The sequence below is a fragment of the Neolamprologus brichardi genome, chromosome 17, assembly GCF_056152115.1.
Source record: "Neolamprologus brichardi isolate AB-2024 chromosome 17, ASM5615211v1, whole genome shotgun sequence".
NCBI lineage: Eukaryota > Metazoa > Chordata > Actinopteri > Cichliformes > Cichlidae > Neolamprologus > Neolamprologus brichardi.
This window is the reverse complement of record NC_142120.1, coordinates 14,107,468-14,123,167: the sequence shown is the minus strand read 5'-3', so window position 1 is coordinate 14,123,167 and position 15,700 is coordinate 14,107,468. Positions and strand designations below refer to the sequence as shown.

General features: G+C 40.1%; 1 protein-coding gene across 4 annotated transcripts in view; it reads left to right on the top strand.

Moving 5' to 3' along the window:
* The window catches only part of anks1b (ankyrin repeat and sterile alpha motif domain containing 1B), a 271,727-nt gene that overhangs the window by 64,909 nt on the left and 191,118 nt on the right, over positions 1-15,700 (top strand). For all 4 annotated transcript variants that reach the window (XM_006780780.3, XM_006780779.3, XM_035906771.2 and 1 more), the window contains exons 2-3: positions 9,402-9,482; positions 13,294-13,450. In XM_006780780.3, coding sequence (XP_006780843.2) covers positions 9,402-9,482; positions 13,294-13,450 — 238 coding nt within the window. The remainder of the gene's footprint in view (positions 1-9,401; positions 9,483-13,293; positions 13,451-15,700) is intronic.

The following is a 15,700-nucleotide window of genomic DNA, read 5'->3' as shown; positions in this document are numbered from 1 at the left end:
GGAACTGCCTCCTTGGCACACACTTGGTACGCTGTAGTCCTTACTGTGCCGAAGAAAAACAAGTACCATCGTGTTTTTAGAATTTTGGTACTTGATGGTACCATAAGTATTGCTTCTGATGACATCTCTAACCAGGTTTGTGAACATTTGCAGTCAGCTGCAATGCACTCTGAGTCAGAGTTTATTAATTAGACGGTTAGCCATTGTTTCCTGACCTTTACCAGTTGGTCTGAGAGTGATTGCAGTCAGTGGAGGCCAGATTGCAATTGGCTGGTTGCCTTAGATTGCCTTAGATGCCCAAGGCAACCAGCTTGTTACTGTAACTACTTGAAATTGCTACTTAAATAAAAATAAATAAATAAATTCAATTAGTTGGTAACCACCGATTTATCTGATTTGATTTATCTGATTTAAAGAATGGTAGAATGCTTCTCCGCCATCACTGCCTGCTTCTTTTATGAGCGTGGAGTAATGTGAAGGAAACAGGGCTCACTGTGTGTCAAAACAGCCTTCCTTCAAAACATTTAAGTGATCTTTACTTACTTTTTTAAGTATGCACAATTGCAGTCACTGACTGGTCGTACATGAGCGTAAAAACTCATTTGTTTCTGCTTTTTTCTTTAAAGTAGCACCTCTCCCTCCACCCTCTCCCTGTATTTGCAGGGCACTCATGTACTATACAGCTGCAAATGCATGCACACATTTTGTGCAGCTTACATAAACCCACTAAAGAAGTAAACTGGGGCCTCAGAAATTAAGCTGTATTAAAGATCGTGGAGCAAGATTTCTTCTCTGTTCTCTCTCCAGAAATACAATTTGTCTTTTGAGAATTTTCACACACTTTGCACTTTGATTCTCTTTCTGTGGTTAAGCTAATTTCGACTATGACACCGCGCAAACTCAGTTATGTAAACGGGCGCATCTGCTACATTAGACATGCGTGAAAAGTAGCATATTCATACCCTAAAGCATCATGGGGGCTGGACTCTCTCTGTGCGAGTCGGTTTCAAACATCAAAGGCCAGTTCCAAAGAGAAGTTAATGCTCACATGTAAAAGTCTGTCTACGTGTGTGTATTTTTTATCATCCTACAGGTCATATCAGTTAGTGAGCTTCTGCAGCACTGCTATTAATCAGCAGGTATCTCTTCTGCTTCTTCTTCAAAACAGGATATGAAGCAAGCCCACTTCCTGTCTGACTTTATCTGTTGTGATGGCAAGTGCACCTCAACGCATATTGGTTCCTTTATTTATTTCCCCTGAAGTTATTGCTGTTGTTGAGTCCTCTCTTTCTGTTGAAACGCCCTTCACTATATCAGGCGGCGTGAATTTCAACAGGCAGTTGGATTCAGTTAACCTAAATTCCCTCCCCGCAAAGAAGAGGTTCCTTTTAAAAAGAATCCAGAACTACAAAGGTTTTCCCAGTTCCTTCGTTCCTTTTACTTTGATGACAGTTTGCCGCTTTGATGTAGCCTGAACTTTGCTGCAGCGTGATGCCAGCTTCAGTATCAATACTGAGTGAGAACCAGCAAATGAAGGCTTTCGCTTCCGAGTTTGCATCCAGAATGGGAAATGTCTTCCCACTTGAAAGACATTACATATTCTATTTTTTAATGACTGATAAGAAATTACATTTATAAAGAAGTGGAGACCAAATTTAGCTCTCACTTGTTGAGCAGCAGCTTTTTTTAAATTGCTCGAGGTATGTGTTGCTTTTCACCACATCCCCAATTAGCATCCAGTACATCAAGGTGAGCTTAAAAGAAAAGAAAATCATTTTGTAATGCCTGAACAGGCTTGGTGAAATGAAACTGCTTACTGTACTGTACTCTCACCTTTTCGGCTATATCATGTCTGTGTAGTTCTCTGCAAAAGTGATGAACAGGGAGGGAGAAACTGTCAGGGTGTAACTAAAGAAGGGTTCAAACAGAGGGCAGCATTGCTCTGCCTGCAGGGAGGCCCGTCATGACGTTTGACCTCTTTACCTTTACTGCTTTGATCAAAAAGAGGGTTTGGACCTTAAGGAGAACCTGATACAAAGGAGTAAGAGATCTGTCAGAAACCGGAAAACACACTATTAAATTTTAATGTAAATGTGCAGCACAGGAGCAGTAGTTGCATGCAAACATGAATGCAGAGACACAGCATTTCAACCCACAGCTCCCCTTCACATTGCTGAGGTTAATTAGGTAGGACGTCGTCTGCATATTTGACTAATCCGCCAAGAGTCTGCATTCCTGCAGCAGCACCTCTCCTCCATTATCTAATCGCAAGTTGTCTTCTAAATCTATTTAAGCTCTGCTGGCTCGGTTTATGCTTCTGGTGAAAGAACAGAAAACAATGGAGGAGTGACAGGGCATCAGACTGAGTTCGGGAATTTAGGTTGAACGTGGAAGAGCAAAACAAAACAGCTGGGATAAGAGACCTGGCCTCATTACAAAGTGATTTACAAAGTTCAAGTTGTTATCCAGTGTGTGTGGCATTCATTTTCAAAAGTAGGGCTGCACGATTTTGCATAAAATGAGAATCACGATTTTTTTGCTTAGAATTGAGATCACGATTCTCTCACGATTTTCTTTTCCAATATAAATATTTATTGCGCTTATTAACTGCACATCAACTTCGTAACAGTTGAGACTGAACATAAAAACAATAAATAAACATAAAAACAACAAATGTCTCACATTTTGTCGTTGCCGCAAAATGTTGTGCTGCTTAAAATTCCGTCTCCACCGTTGCTCGACACTGCGTGTATAGAGGAGGTAGTGCAACAATAGAAAAATAGTTGTGGGATGGCACTGTGTAGCGTTTGTCTAGGACAGGGGTCTGCAACCTTTAACACCCAAAGAGCCACTTGGACCCGGTTTCCACGCAAAAGAAAACACTGGGAGCCGCAAATACTTTTTGAAATCTAAAATGAAGATAACACTGTATATATTGTTTTTTACTTTTATGCTTTGTGTGAACAACTAAAGTAAGTAAGTAAAGTTTATTTATTAAGTGCTTTTCACAGACAGGCAGTCACAAAGCGCTGTACACAAATATTAAAATAAACAATACAATCAATAGACATTATACACAATGTAAAAGATCAAATGTAAATAATGTAAAGAATATAAAATACGTAGATCAACAAAAGGCTTGTTTGAACAGAAAAGTTTTTAACTGCTTTTTAAAAGAATCCACAGAGCAAATAAGCTGTGTTGCTTATGAACTCCATGAAGTGCTACAGAGAAAATTACATTTTATTTATGTAATTAACACATTTTGAACTCTTAAAGAAATATAACAAAAGGAAAGACACCCAGCTGAACTAAAATGATCCATGTAGCAAACAAAAACTGTTGTGAGCCGCCACCCTTATATCGCCTTTGGGCTTTTGGAGCCTTGACTTGACTTTTAAAAAATAACTGGGAAAAAGCACTATGCTGCTAAAAAAAGGAAAAATAGATATTTGCAAAATTCTGCCTAAATATGTATTTTACCAGGTTAATGTGTGTGGCGGGGCGTGGTCTGCAGGGCCGCTGCAGGAGAGGCGGACGCACCTGAGCGGCACCCGCAATCACGCCTCGCCACCTTAAAGTCTGTGCTCTCTGTGCTGTTGTGTTGTCGGGCTGTGAGCTGAAAAGCTACAGCCGGCTGTATGCGTATAGCAACCGTGTGTGAAAAGTGGTCAGTAAAGAGATGCTGAAAAGCGTGTTCATGCAAACATCGTCGGGTCTGCCGTGATATGTTTACAATAAAAACTTATGGTCCCGAACCTCTGCGCACAGCGTCTGCAAAACGGGGCTTTCATCTTTACGCAGGACTTTAAGGTGTCATCGGTGTTTGTTTTAACATAGTTCACGGTGGAGCTGCTGACATAATGTGGATCCGAAGATCCATAACTGGCCTACCTGGGGTCGAAAGTCTCGATAAATGCACGGCGTTTCGGCGGGTATGCCGGCTTCCGCGAGTTTGACGCTTATTTTGAGCGGTGAAAAAATAATAGAATATAATTTTATTTTTATATTTCAAAATCACAATAACCTTCCAATTTAGAACTACAAGTTAAAAAAAAAAGAACTAAACACAAATACAATTCACTTCAGCTAAATACTTCTAATTTATTTTCCCAAACCACCCGGAGCCGCAGTATAAGGACAAAAGAGCCGCATGCGGCTCCAGACCCCTGGTCTAGGGTGTTGATCATTTTCCTAAATCCCTCGTTTTGCACAGTGTTGATGGGAGCCATATCTTTGGTCAGGTGATAAGTGATAGCCTCCGTAATTTCTTTGTGCCTGCGGGAGTTCAACGGGTATAAGGGAAGCGCTGTATAAGGTTCATGTTATTGATGTTTGGGTGGTTGACCGGGACGGATTTTCTCCTATCACTTTCTCGTCATCCCTGACGTGCTCTCCGTTGTTTTTTCCCTGCCAATTTTAGCAGCCAACTTCTGTATCACGTGGTATAAGGCTCCGCCCTTGTCATTTGTTGAGCAGGAAGAGTGAGCGCTTGTTTTCATGCAGATTACGTCCCGGATCAAAATGCGGTACATTCGTCGTCGTCGTCTTTTTTTTTTTTTTTTTTTTTAAATCGTTGTCATTTGGAAATGAGATCGCACATAAGTATGAATTGAGATCGCGATTTTCTAACGATTAATCGTGCAGCCCTATTCAAAAGGCACATCGCCTGCGTCTTGTACTTTTTTGGCAGAGTTTACACATTAAATACAACGTTCACAGGTTTTCTCTCACTGGGCAGTAGTGAATATAAATACATATCTATCAATGGGGTTGAGACTCCTTCTCAGAGTTGAGGCCCTGGTAGAGCTTATGAAACAGATTAAATATGCATGAGTTTTAAAATAAGTAATAGGACAACAAAGAATAATATTGTAATCTGTCAGGCCTCTAACAGTTAGCTGTGGTCGTAGAGGCTGAGGGAATTCCCTTGATGGTCAAACTGCACATTATAATGCTTTTTTCCAAGAGAATGCCAGACAACAATATTATTACCTGCTCATTTACACATACTGAACCAATATCATGTGTATTTAAATGAGTAGCTTAAAGAAATTAGCATTTGCATGAAATGTGCAAATAATATTGATTTCTAAGCATGACTAATTATGTAACGTGTATGAAAAATTAAGAGCGTTGTACACGTGGCATGGTTTTGATTATAGGTTTACTCCAAGACCGCTCTTATAAATCAGGTACCAGTTGGACACTAATTAACAGCTGGTGTCATCACCAATACTAATGTGGACAATAACTGTGAGTAAAATGTTCCGGACAGGACTCGAGCTTGTGTTGATTGTGCCGTCAACCAACACCCTATGTATTTGTTCTTCTCCACACTATCAAATGAGGCTAAAGGGATATCTAAGTATATCAGAAGCGGAGCCTAATGCGGTACTTGTATCTTTAAAATATGATGAGAAGGGGGTCCTGACCAAGTGTTGGTATGTATCAAGTTGGGAGCAAGAGTGTTAGGCTAAATTTCTTATGCAAGTTCTCGTTGACGTCCTTAGAAGAGCAATAGAAAGCATTCTAACAGGAAACATTACCAACTATTAAAAGATGTGCACAGACCAAGACCACAAGGCTTTGCAGCATCTGATTAAATCTGCCCAGAACACCACTGGCACCCTGCTATGTGTCTGCTCAGAGCCTAAAGCATACTAAAGTAGACTTCGACGGACACAGGCCACAGCCTGTTCACCCTGCTGCCACCCAGCAACCTGCTGAACCACCAGACTTCAGAAGTTTCTTTCCTCAGGCTGTGAGGTTATTGAATTCATCTGCCACGCTGCATCATAAATATAGCTTCAAAAATATATTTTTCTAATTTTATTTCGCTTTTGTTTTTTTTGTCAGTGATATAAATAAGACGTCATTTGCAAGCTTCCTCAATCTTCTGTGGCATAATAATAAATACAAATACTGATTCTAAAACTTTGAAATGTAAAATTGATGAAATGTAAGCGACTGAAGGGAATCTGCAAAGGGGAAAAAAGCTCTAGAAGAGGCCAGAAAAACTATGCAGAGCTCTCTGTCAGCTTTAGGCCAACCCCCACATGCAAAAGGAACTCAGTAGTGTTACACATCGGCCATTGCTCCACAACCTAGAAGTGTGCCGTAAACAGAACACCTTGTTCAGCTCTGGCCTTTACAATGAGACTCACGCATGCTGCAAACAAGATTTCCTCATTTCCTCACAAAGTAGCTACACAAATTTGTTTGTGCAGGTTTTTATGATGGTAATATGCCTCGGTGTATGACTGCTGTGTTTTAGCGTTAATACGGCGATTTTGGGAGTTTGTCATGCGGAAAATATCCACCACTTCCAGAGATTCTTTGTACTGCAGGGCTTAATGACTCAGTGTACATGTTTGTTTTGGGGGTAACACCAGTGGTAAATATCTGCGTGGGTGTTTCTGTGCTTTCAAGGTCTGTTCAAACCCAGTGAACCCACATTGGCAGCTTAGTGCTTGTTTTACTGGGATTAAAGTTAAATAAAGGAAATATGTGATAAAATATTAGAAAAATGCTTCTTTTAATAAACAGTGTACCTTTAACAAAAAGATTGGCATGTAGCTACTAATTACACTCATTGGCCACGTTGTTAGACACACCCTGCTTTAGAGATTAAGAGATTTTGGGTCATAGTGACATGATAGCGTCACGCAGTTGCTGCATATTTGTTAACTGCATATCCATGATATAAATCTCCAGTTTCACCACATCCTAAAAGAGCTCAATATATGTAGATTGAGATCTGGTGACCGTGGAGTCCATTTGAGTACGGTGTAGCTGATTACCAAGTTCAGGAAGTTTGAGATGAATTGAGTTTTTTGACATGGTGTGTTATTCTTCCGGAAGCATCCATAAGAAGATGGGCACCCTGTACACATAAATGAATGTCAGCAGCAATAGTAAGAGGCTCAAACTATGCCAATAATCCATGCTTTTATACTCTTTATGCCAAATTCTGACCCCATTATTGGCATGTCGCAGCAGAAATCAGATCAGGAAACACTTTTCCAATTGTCTATTGTCCAGTTTCGGTGATCCTGTGGAAACTGTCGTCTCAAACCAATCTTTCCAGGACCAACAACTAGTCACATTCAAAGACATTTAAATAACCTTTCTTCCTCATTCTGATGCTCAGTTGAACTTCAGCAGGTTGTCTTGCCCACATCTGTGTGTCTAAATGCTACTGCAACGTGATTGGCTGGTTAGATATTTGTGCTAACAAGCAGTTGAACATGTGTACTTATGTAAATGTAGAAACTGTAGGTATAGAAGCTGCTTGACAAAGCTGCTTGGCCTTTTGTTAAGCTGTCACCTTACATTTTTCCAGCTGTTGTCTTGCTTAATCACCCAAATACTGTGACGACTACTCCAGAGAATTAAATGATGAAAGCTTGAATCAAATTTTTCTCTTGTCTCTCCCTCTTAGAAATATATCGAGTGTATTTATTAGGTTTTAAACGCAGCACAAATTTATCTGATTTATCTGATACTTTTTTGCAGATTTTGTTCTTTTTGTGAGTCAAATCTATCTACATTTATTTCAGAACGGATTCGAAACTGGACACTGTGTCTTTATCTCTACGTGCATTGAATTTAGGTTTTCCTCCTCTCTCCTCATTCGCTGTCAGTCGGCTCTTTTTAACAACCCATCTTGCTGGCTGGATAGGTCAGTGCTAGAAGGGGTCAGCAGAGCAGCATGATCGATATGGCCTCAAACAGTCACAGTGTGCACTGATCAGCTGAACCATTAGAAACAAGCCTTGCTGTATCTCTTTTTTTATCTCTGATCTTCTGCCTCACGATCTACTACTTGTCTTTGTGTGTGTGTGTGTGTGTGTGTGTGTGGCATATTAAGAGCAAATAGTGCTGAAATGAATGATAATCTGAATTCAGAGGAAATAAGACTGCCTAGTCGTGCACTTTGTTCTGTTAGTGTGCGTATGTGTGCGTGTGCAGCCAGCCCTTAATAGCACTTTTAATTCACGTTTAGTTGTGTCTCTGTGTGCACAGCTGTTGCATAATTCCCCTGACCTTGATCATTGTGTTGATGCCTGTCAAAACCAGTGAATGTTCTGCTGTTGCTGCTTTACTCCAGTGTCTCCAAGGAGAAAATTCCTCATGAGATACGCAATATGTCTGTGAGTGAAAGTACAAGTGAAACTTAAATGCTTTCTTTAAAAAAATAGAAAGAAAGAAAGAAAGAATATTTATTTTCAATTAGATTTCACTACAGGAAGGATTCCTTTGGTTCCCTACAGATATGATCAATGAAATAAAAGGAATTAAGAGTTAAAGTGCAGCTTTTATTTTGTACAGCAAATCTTCAAAGGAAGCATTGATTTTTTTTTATCCTTCATTTCAGGATGCACATATGCCAAAATCAATAAGAGGGAGACACAGGGTTATAGAGATTATAGGGTGGTGTGACTAGATACATGTTTTTGGCAATTAGATACATAAAACCAGTAAGATTTAGAGGTGTGTGTGTGTGTGTGTGTGTGTGTGTGTGTGTGTGTGTTTGTGTGTGTATAATAAAAAAGGCCCAACAGTCACTTTTAGAAGTTTCTCGATGCAGCTTTTCAGCTAAGATTTGCTCAGGCTCGAATTGAGCTAATTAGTACTTCTCTCACTTGTACGAGTTCATTTGAAAAAGAGAGGTCATAAAATTATAGCCTCGGGAAAACCCTGAGCTGTAAGTAGACTTTAGTGTTTGTGTGTCATCTGTATACGGGTGTGTTTCGGTGCGTGTTCAGCCTCTGTGGAGCTGGATTTCCTCGTAACTTTCTGTCTTTGTGTAATTTTATTTGCATGCTCAGCCGTTTCTCGAGTACAAGAATTGACCTCATTCGCTCCCATTATTTGCCAGTGTGATGAAGCAGAACTTAAGATCTCCTGACTGTTGCCTCCAAATGAGAAATTACAAGCCTCACCCTGGGACCCTTACATAATAAAGCTAGATTATTTTGTGTGAAGAAAAGCGCAATTTGAAAACAAACTAATAAACACACTGTTACACAAAGAAACTGCTCTGTAAAACAACACCTGTAAGACTTCATACGTAATTTACTTGGGGGAAAAGTGTCACTAAACATTTTAAAATGAGCAATCTGTGTTCTGAAGGGCATTTTTCTCAAGAAAACACCACAAGCCACTTTCCACCTGTCCTTGCTTTCCATGCTTGACACATTTGAGGAATGTGAATCCTAATTGGTCAGGACTGGCTTGTCATTTCCTGCTTCTAAACTAAAAGAGACTGTCGCAGCTGGTAGCGCACTTACACCAGCTGATGAAATAAAGGTGGTAAATCTGTACAACTAAAAGCAGTCATAAACGTGCGTGTGTGTGTGCGCGTTGATTAATTGTGCCATTTCTCTGTTCCACAGCATGTGGAAGGGCCTGAACGTGAACTGCACAGACAGCTCAGGATACACACCCTTACACCATGCATCACTCAATGGACACAGGTAAGACTGCTAATGAGTGTTTCTGTCACTCTATTTCTGCTGGATAAAAATTAGTTATAAATGCAAGCGCTACTCAGTGCACTGGAAACAAATTGTTCTGTTCTTTGTACGCTGTAGAGCTGAAGCTAAATATTGTTTTCCATTATCAGCAAATCTCTAATTATCTGGATTTTTATGTGTTTGCATGCAAATAAATGGGGGATACAGAGATATCTTTGGATTGGTTTCTTTAAAAAAGTCTGACAGTTTCTTCTACAGATTGCACTCTGTGCTTTTTCTATTCTTTAAAAAAAGTGTAATTCTGTGCAAATAAATAAATATATAAATAAATTACCATAACCAAAGGAAAAGAGTCTAAAAGAAGTCAGAATGTCATAAATTTTATTTAATTGTTTTCACATTTCTGCTGTGACATGATGAGAGGCCATGGTACTGTGCTTATGTCATGCTGTCAGTGTAAACTGATTTTGAACGGGCCTTTTTCTAAGTTCCTGGATAAACCTGCAGGGAGGAGTCTTAACTGCGAACACATCCTATTAACTTAATAAGGTAGTTACACATCCAGGGGCCTGTTCCAGTAAACAAGTTCAGTGAAAACTGAAGCAGCTAAACTAGTTGTGTTCCCGTCCTGCTGCTCCTAAACCAGATGTCTGACACAAAGTTTCATTTCTTCATTCATACAGTCAATATCAAAAGCACATAATGAAAAATGTTGATCGGCTGAGTTAAAAGTTGGTACAAACACTGTACAATACACTGTATGGACAAAGGTACTGTAAACCCATGCCGTGAAGCTCCCAGCACACATTTCATGTGCTGATATTAATGCCACTTCATGACTGAGCTGCTGTGGTTCCAGTTTGCGATAATACCACTTACAGCTACACCTACAGAATACCTATGAGGGAAATTTATTGCAACAATGCCATCCCATTGCAGTACCACACTAGAATTCGTTGTGCTCTTTAGAATGACACTGCTGCAGTCCGACAAGCATTTATTGTGTACAAAGATCGAACATAAAGAAGGGATACGGGAGCCTCTGCAAACACTAACAAAAGTGGAAGAAGACCATGAACAAACCACACAATGAGCCATCAGATTGAGGCTTCCTCCCTAAAGTCATATGAGCAAATCTAATGTAATCTAATGTGGTGATGTAGGAGAGGGAGAGGGAAAGGTACCACTGCTTGCTCCTCCTGCCCTGGCTTTACATGCATGCGGTGAGCCTTCAGCAACCAATTATCACCAGGTGTAATTCAGAGAAGAGTGAGGGTGAAGCACTTCTAACATACATGAATTTAAAAATTAACAGGTGGTCCAATGGTTTTGTCCATATGTTTGATATTAGCCCAATATATTTATCATGAGTGCTTTTGGGATCAATTTGACATTGATTTAATCATAAATAATGGATTTATAATAAATTTAGAATGAAATCTGTAGCCTACCAAACACAAAACACTAACTCTCGTGACATTAGGACAGCTGTCAGGTCGCCAGTCATTTTCTCTGCACTGAAACATTTGCTATATATATTTGCTATTGTTTAAATAAAGCTGATTCACACATTGACACTGATCTGTGATCCTGTATCATGCTGTGATTGGTGGCACTGATTGAACATTCCTGTTGTAGTTTGCATCATGACTTAAGGACTGTTTGGACTAGACTAAATGTATTTTGAAACCAGCACTGAATGTGCGCAACATTTCTGGCTGTAAAACACGTCTGAAGATATTATCGACTGCTTTGTTCATGGGATTTCACATAGAGATTTGATGCTTAATAACTTTGATTATAGAGGCTTTAAATCAAAGTTAGAAGTTAGTGCATAACTATGAAAATGAAAAATGAAAATGAAAGCCATTACCGAAAGCAATCTTGCATTTTTGGGCAGTAAAATAGTTGCCTACAGTCAGAAATTCAAAATTCCTACATTATTTCCGTCCAAACTGTACAATATGTGAATGATTTGAGTGTCTACAGCTGCACAGAACTACAGTGCAGCTCCCTTTCTTCACCTGGTCCTGCTGAGAAATCCGTTACACACTTCGGATTAGCTGCGAGCCTGACTGCTATCCCGGTTTGGCGGAACTGAAGGATTAGCACCGTGTTTTGGGGGCAATTATGTGGATTTCCTCCTTCAGATCAACGGGGAAAGGAGGAGGGAAGTGAGGGAAAGAAAAATGCACCCTCACAGTGAAAATTAGGCCGCCAACAAAAAGCTTCAGAGGAGTGATTTAGCATTTAGGTGGGAGAGTGAAAAGAGAGAAGGAAGAGGACTTGGCAACAGGCAGAGCTGTTTTCAGAGAGCTGTTCTTCAGGCTGGGTTTGAATTGAATTTTTAAAGATCACAACTTTAACTCACTGCATTTTTTTTTGATGACATCAAAGGCGCTTTGGTGATAAATACATATTTTTCATCTTTACGCCATCCTTGTTTTAACTGTTCCTTAAACTGAAATGAAATTATAGGAAGATATAATAAACTACAGAAATAAGTAAGTAAGTAGTTCATTAAGCAGCACAGAGCTGCTTCATTGTGCTCTCCTGAGAGAGGTTTTGCCCTCCTGTCTCCTCTGTTGCTCCCTCCTGACATTTTCAATGCAAATCAAGCACTTCGCCTTGCCTCTTCAGCTGGAGTCCCCCTAATATAAAACACTATCACTGACATTACTACTCAGCAGCAGCTAAATGGATTTTTTTTAGCCCAATCCAACTCTGTGATTTGCTGCTTTATAAATTTGTGTACTGCTTTATTTATCAAGAGCAGCAAAGCAGCAATTCTGCTCTCTGTAGCTGTACTTTTTCCAGTGCCTCCTGCAGCGAGCTTCCTGTAAATCCCTCAGAACCAAGGCTTTGTTTAACTAGGGTTTAGTAGGAAGTGCAAGTTTATTATCACATAAGGTGGATAAAAACCTGCATAAAAGATGATCTACTGCAGAAAGAAACACAATAAATACCACGATGGTGGAACAGCGAAATGAAGATTGTGTAGCTACAATATGAGAAAAGCTCATTACGATACAGCCATGTTTATTGAGCATCTTTTTAATTGTAGTGTCAAAGTGACCCACGATTTGTAGGCATAGCTTTATTTCATTTCTTGCACATTCAGTTTTGAAGTGGAGAATTTGCATTTTTTTAAAAGAAGAAAAGAAAGAAGCACCTCATATGTACTGCTGTCCTTGAGTTTGTTCCCCCGAGTCAACTTAGGTAAAATATTACTTAAAGAAGAGAAAGGATGACTTTTTTTAGACCGAAGCAAATATTGCAAAGATGAAAATGGCAAAAAAGGTGGAAAAAATTATTCTTAAATGAAAGAAAGGCATTTATCTGTAGAGCTTGAACGTTTTAGTATAGCTGAGCATTTGAAGGTGAACATGCAGCATTTATGTTTCCATCTACACAGCCTGAAGATTATTATAATAAAATCTTTATTTAGCCAGTTGTTACCAAGGTCTTAGTGATTTATACAAGTACTTTTTTGTTTTTATATAGAGTCAGTAAAAACTTAATTCTCGGAAAGTAGCATGTTTTGCTAGGTGGTGTCTGTGCACTGCTAAAGGATTCGAGTACTTCTTCCACCACTAAAAATGATTAATTGGCCAATATGATGAAGAGATTCTTTGCAAATTATGTTCCAAAGTGAAAAGTGCTAAAAAAGAATCGTTGCTGTCAAATAAAGTTGACTGCTTACCATCATGTGGATTTTGTAGCACCTGGTTGCCTTAGCTTCCTAACTGTCTGTTCTTCCACTTGTTCCCCTGTTAATGTATTGATATCCGTGTACCTGCTTCTCTCTCAGAGAGGTGGTGCTGAAACTGCTCCAGTTTGAGGCATCCACAAATGTGTCTGACAGCAAAGGTTGCTTCCCGCTGCACCTGGCTGCCTGGAGGGGAGATGTAGACATCGTCCGAATCCTCATCCACCACGGCCCATCCCACTGCCGTGTCAACCAACAGGTAAACACGCAATAATCCCTTCATCATCCTCTTAAGAAACTTCACCTTCAGTGTCACCTTAAAGTCTAGCTTTTGTTTGAGCTCCGCTATGTCTCTCCTCGGTCCAACAAAAGGCTACAGGCTCAATCAACTGCAGGCCCAGAGGTTGTGCTAAATAAAAAAGTGATTTCTCAGGTGTCCTTTAATCAGGCAGCAGGCTTTAGCTTGTGGTTCTTTGTCTTCAAAATAAAAGTACATGTGGTTCTGCGATGCTGTTTCATGTTCTTGTAATGAATGTTAATTGACTGGACTCAACAGAGCAAACATAAAATCTATTGATTGTGCTACTACAGGTCAGAATAGCTACTTTGCCATTTTTTTTTATTGCAGAATCTTTTAGCAGTCCATTCCTTACTTTTTAAAATGGGTTTTTATTTTTAAAGAGAGGCAGGCTGAGATCGTTTGGGCATGTGCAGAGGATGGATACTGGATATTCTGGGAAATGGATGTTATATATGAGGGAGCCTAGAGGAGGATAGAAGGAAGCCCACAAAGAAGCCTCGTCAAGGGGGCTTCTTTGTGAGCTTCTGTGGATGCCGTGAAGGAGGAGATGCAGAGGGTTGGTGTGACAGAGGAGGTTTAAGGTGAAATGGAGGCAGATAATCTGCTGTGGTGACCCATAGAGAATTCAGAACAAGAGAACTTGGCCGGCATATCCACCAGCTACACTGGAAGCCTTGGGTTATTTGGCTTTTTCATCAGAGGCCAAGTCAGTCTAGACTAAGTTGGACTAGTTCCCCAGACTGACAATCTGTATTTTTGCGATTTGTTTTTGAAATCGCTGCAGAACTATTACGTTGCTCTTCCTGAACAAGGACGTCCTCTTCCACTAAAATAAAGGCCTTTAGCCCGATTTCTCGGGGCATGTAAACCAGTGCTGCCGCTGGTCGTCTCATTGCGGCTTCTGTCCAACAGAGCCGATCCTTTACATTTTCCAGAGATCTCTCTCTGACAGCCCGGTGAGCGTTTCAGCTCCGGGAGCATTCAGCCTGCCTCTGCTGTCATTCCTTATCAGCAAAAATGACCTTCTTCTCCTGCCTCACTCCTATTCTGTCCATCTTCGCTGGCAGCATATTGGTGATGTCACAGCTCGCTGATGCGCTGCATCTGAAGATAAGGAAACAAAACACAGGAAGCTGTTTAATCAGAAGTGTTGGCAAAAATCTAAATACCCGAGATATTTCTTTAAAAAAATCAAATCAAATCCTGCATTTGCCGATGGCATAGTAATGGACCTCGCTGGCTATCAGAGCGTTATTTACTCTGCCTAATAAGCACAATTTCCTCTGTCACCATTAGCCAGATTGTTTCCCCGTGAGAGTTGTTACAACCTAATTGTTTGCTGTGATAAATGATGTCCTTTCCCCATAAATGAAGAGGTTGGTCAGCAAGTGAACACGCGCAATTTTCTCTTTTACCTTGTCAATGAGTTGCTGTGCGGGCAGCGTGGACACACACTGAGTGGAAGCTGCTGATGGAGAGAGTACTGTGGACAGGTGCTGACTTCTTGGCATTGACTGTGCTCTTGTACCTCTTCTTAAGTACATACACAGTGAAAAACATCCCACTTATCTATGCGTTCATGCTTTCAAGCACATTTATTTAATGGTTTCTTAAATTTCCTGGAATTTCGTCAGCAAACCCCCAAAGCAGCAGCGGCTTCTCTTTCTTTGCTTTTTATATGTGGGAGGCCAGAGTGGGTTTCTATGAGAAGTAATCCAGTCCAGCAAGACAAAGTTAACAGAAGAGAGATTATGTTTATTGTGTCCGTATTTGGCGCATAGTGCAAATAAAAACCCAAAGACTGTGAATTTTATATGCTGCAAGCATAGCTCTGGCTCCACTGCAGCTGAAGAATCAGTTCACAACAAAATATTATTGAACTCTCAAGCAAAATAGTTCTGAGCACGCAGTGATGTGTAGACTATCGAGTTTAATTGAAAAGGACTTTAATATAAATGAGTAATGTAATTTGTGGCATGTTTGGAAGAGTTGTTCTTGATACTGAGCCGATAACCTGTGCAAATAATTCCCCCCCCTTTTTTTGGCCCTAAAACCCAGACATAAGAAATCAGTTGACATTGTATATACAGATGTGTTCTCCGGAGGAGGAATTCCCAAATGATATGCTGTGAGGCTTTTTGGGACGACCATGCATTATGTTTTCTAACACAGCTGCACAGAAAATGAAAAATGAATTCTGTATAAGTG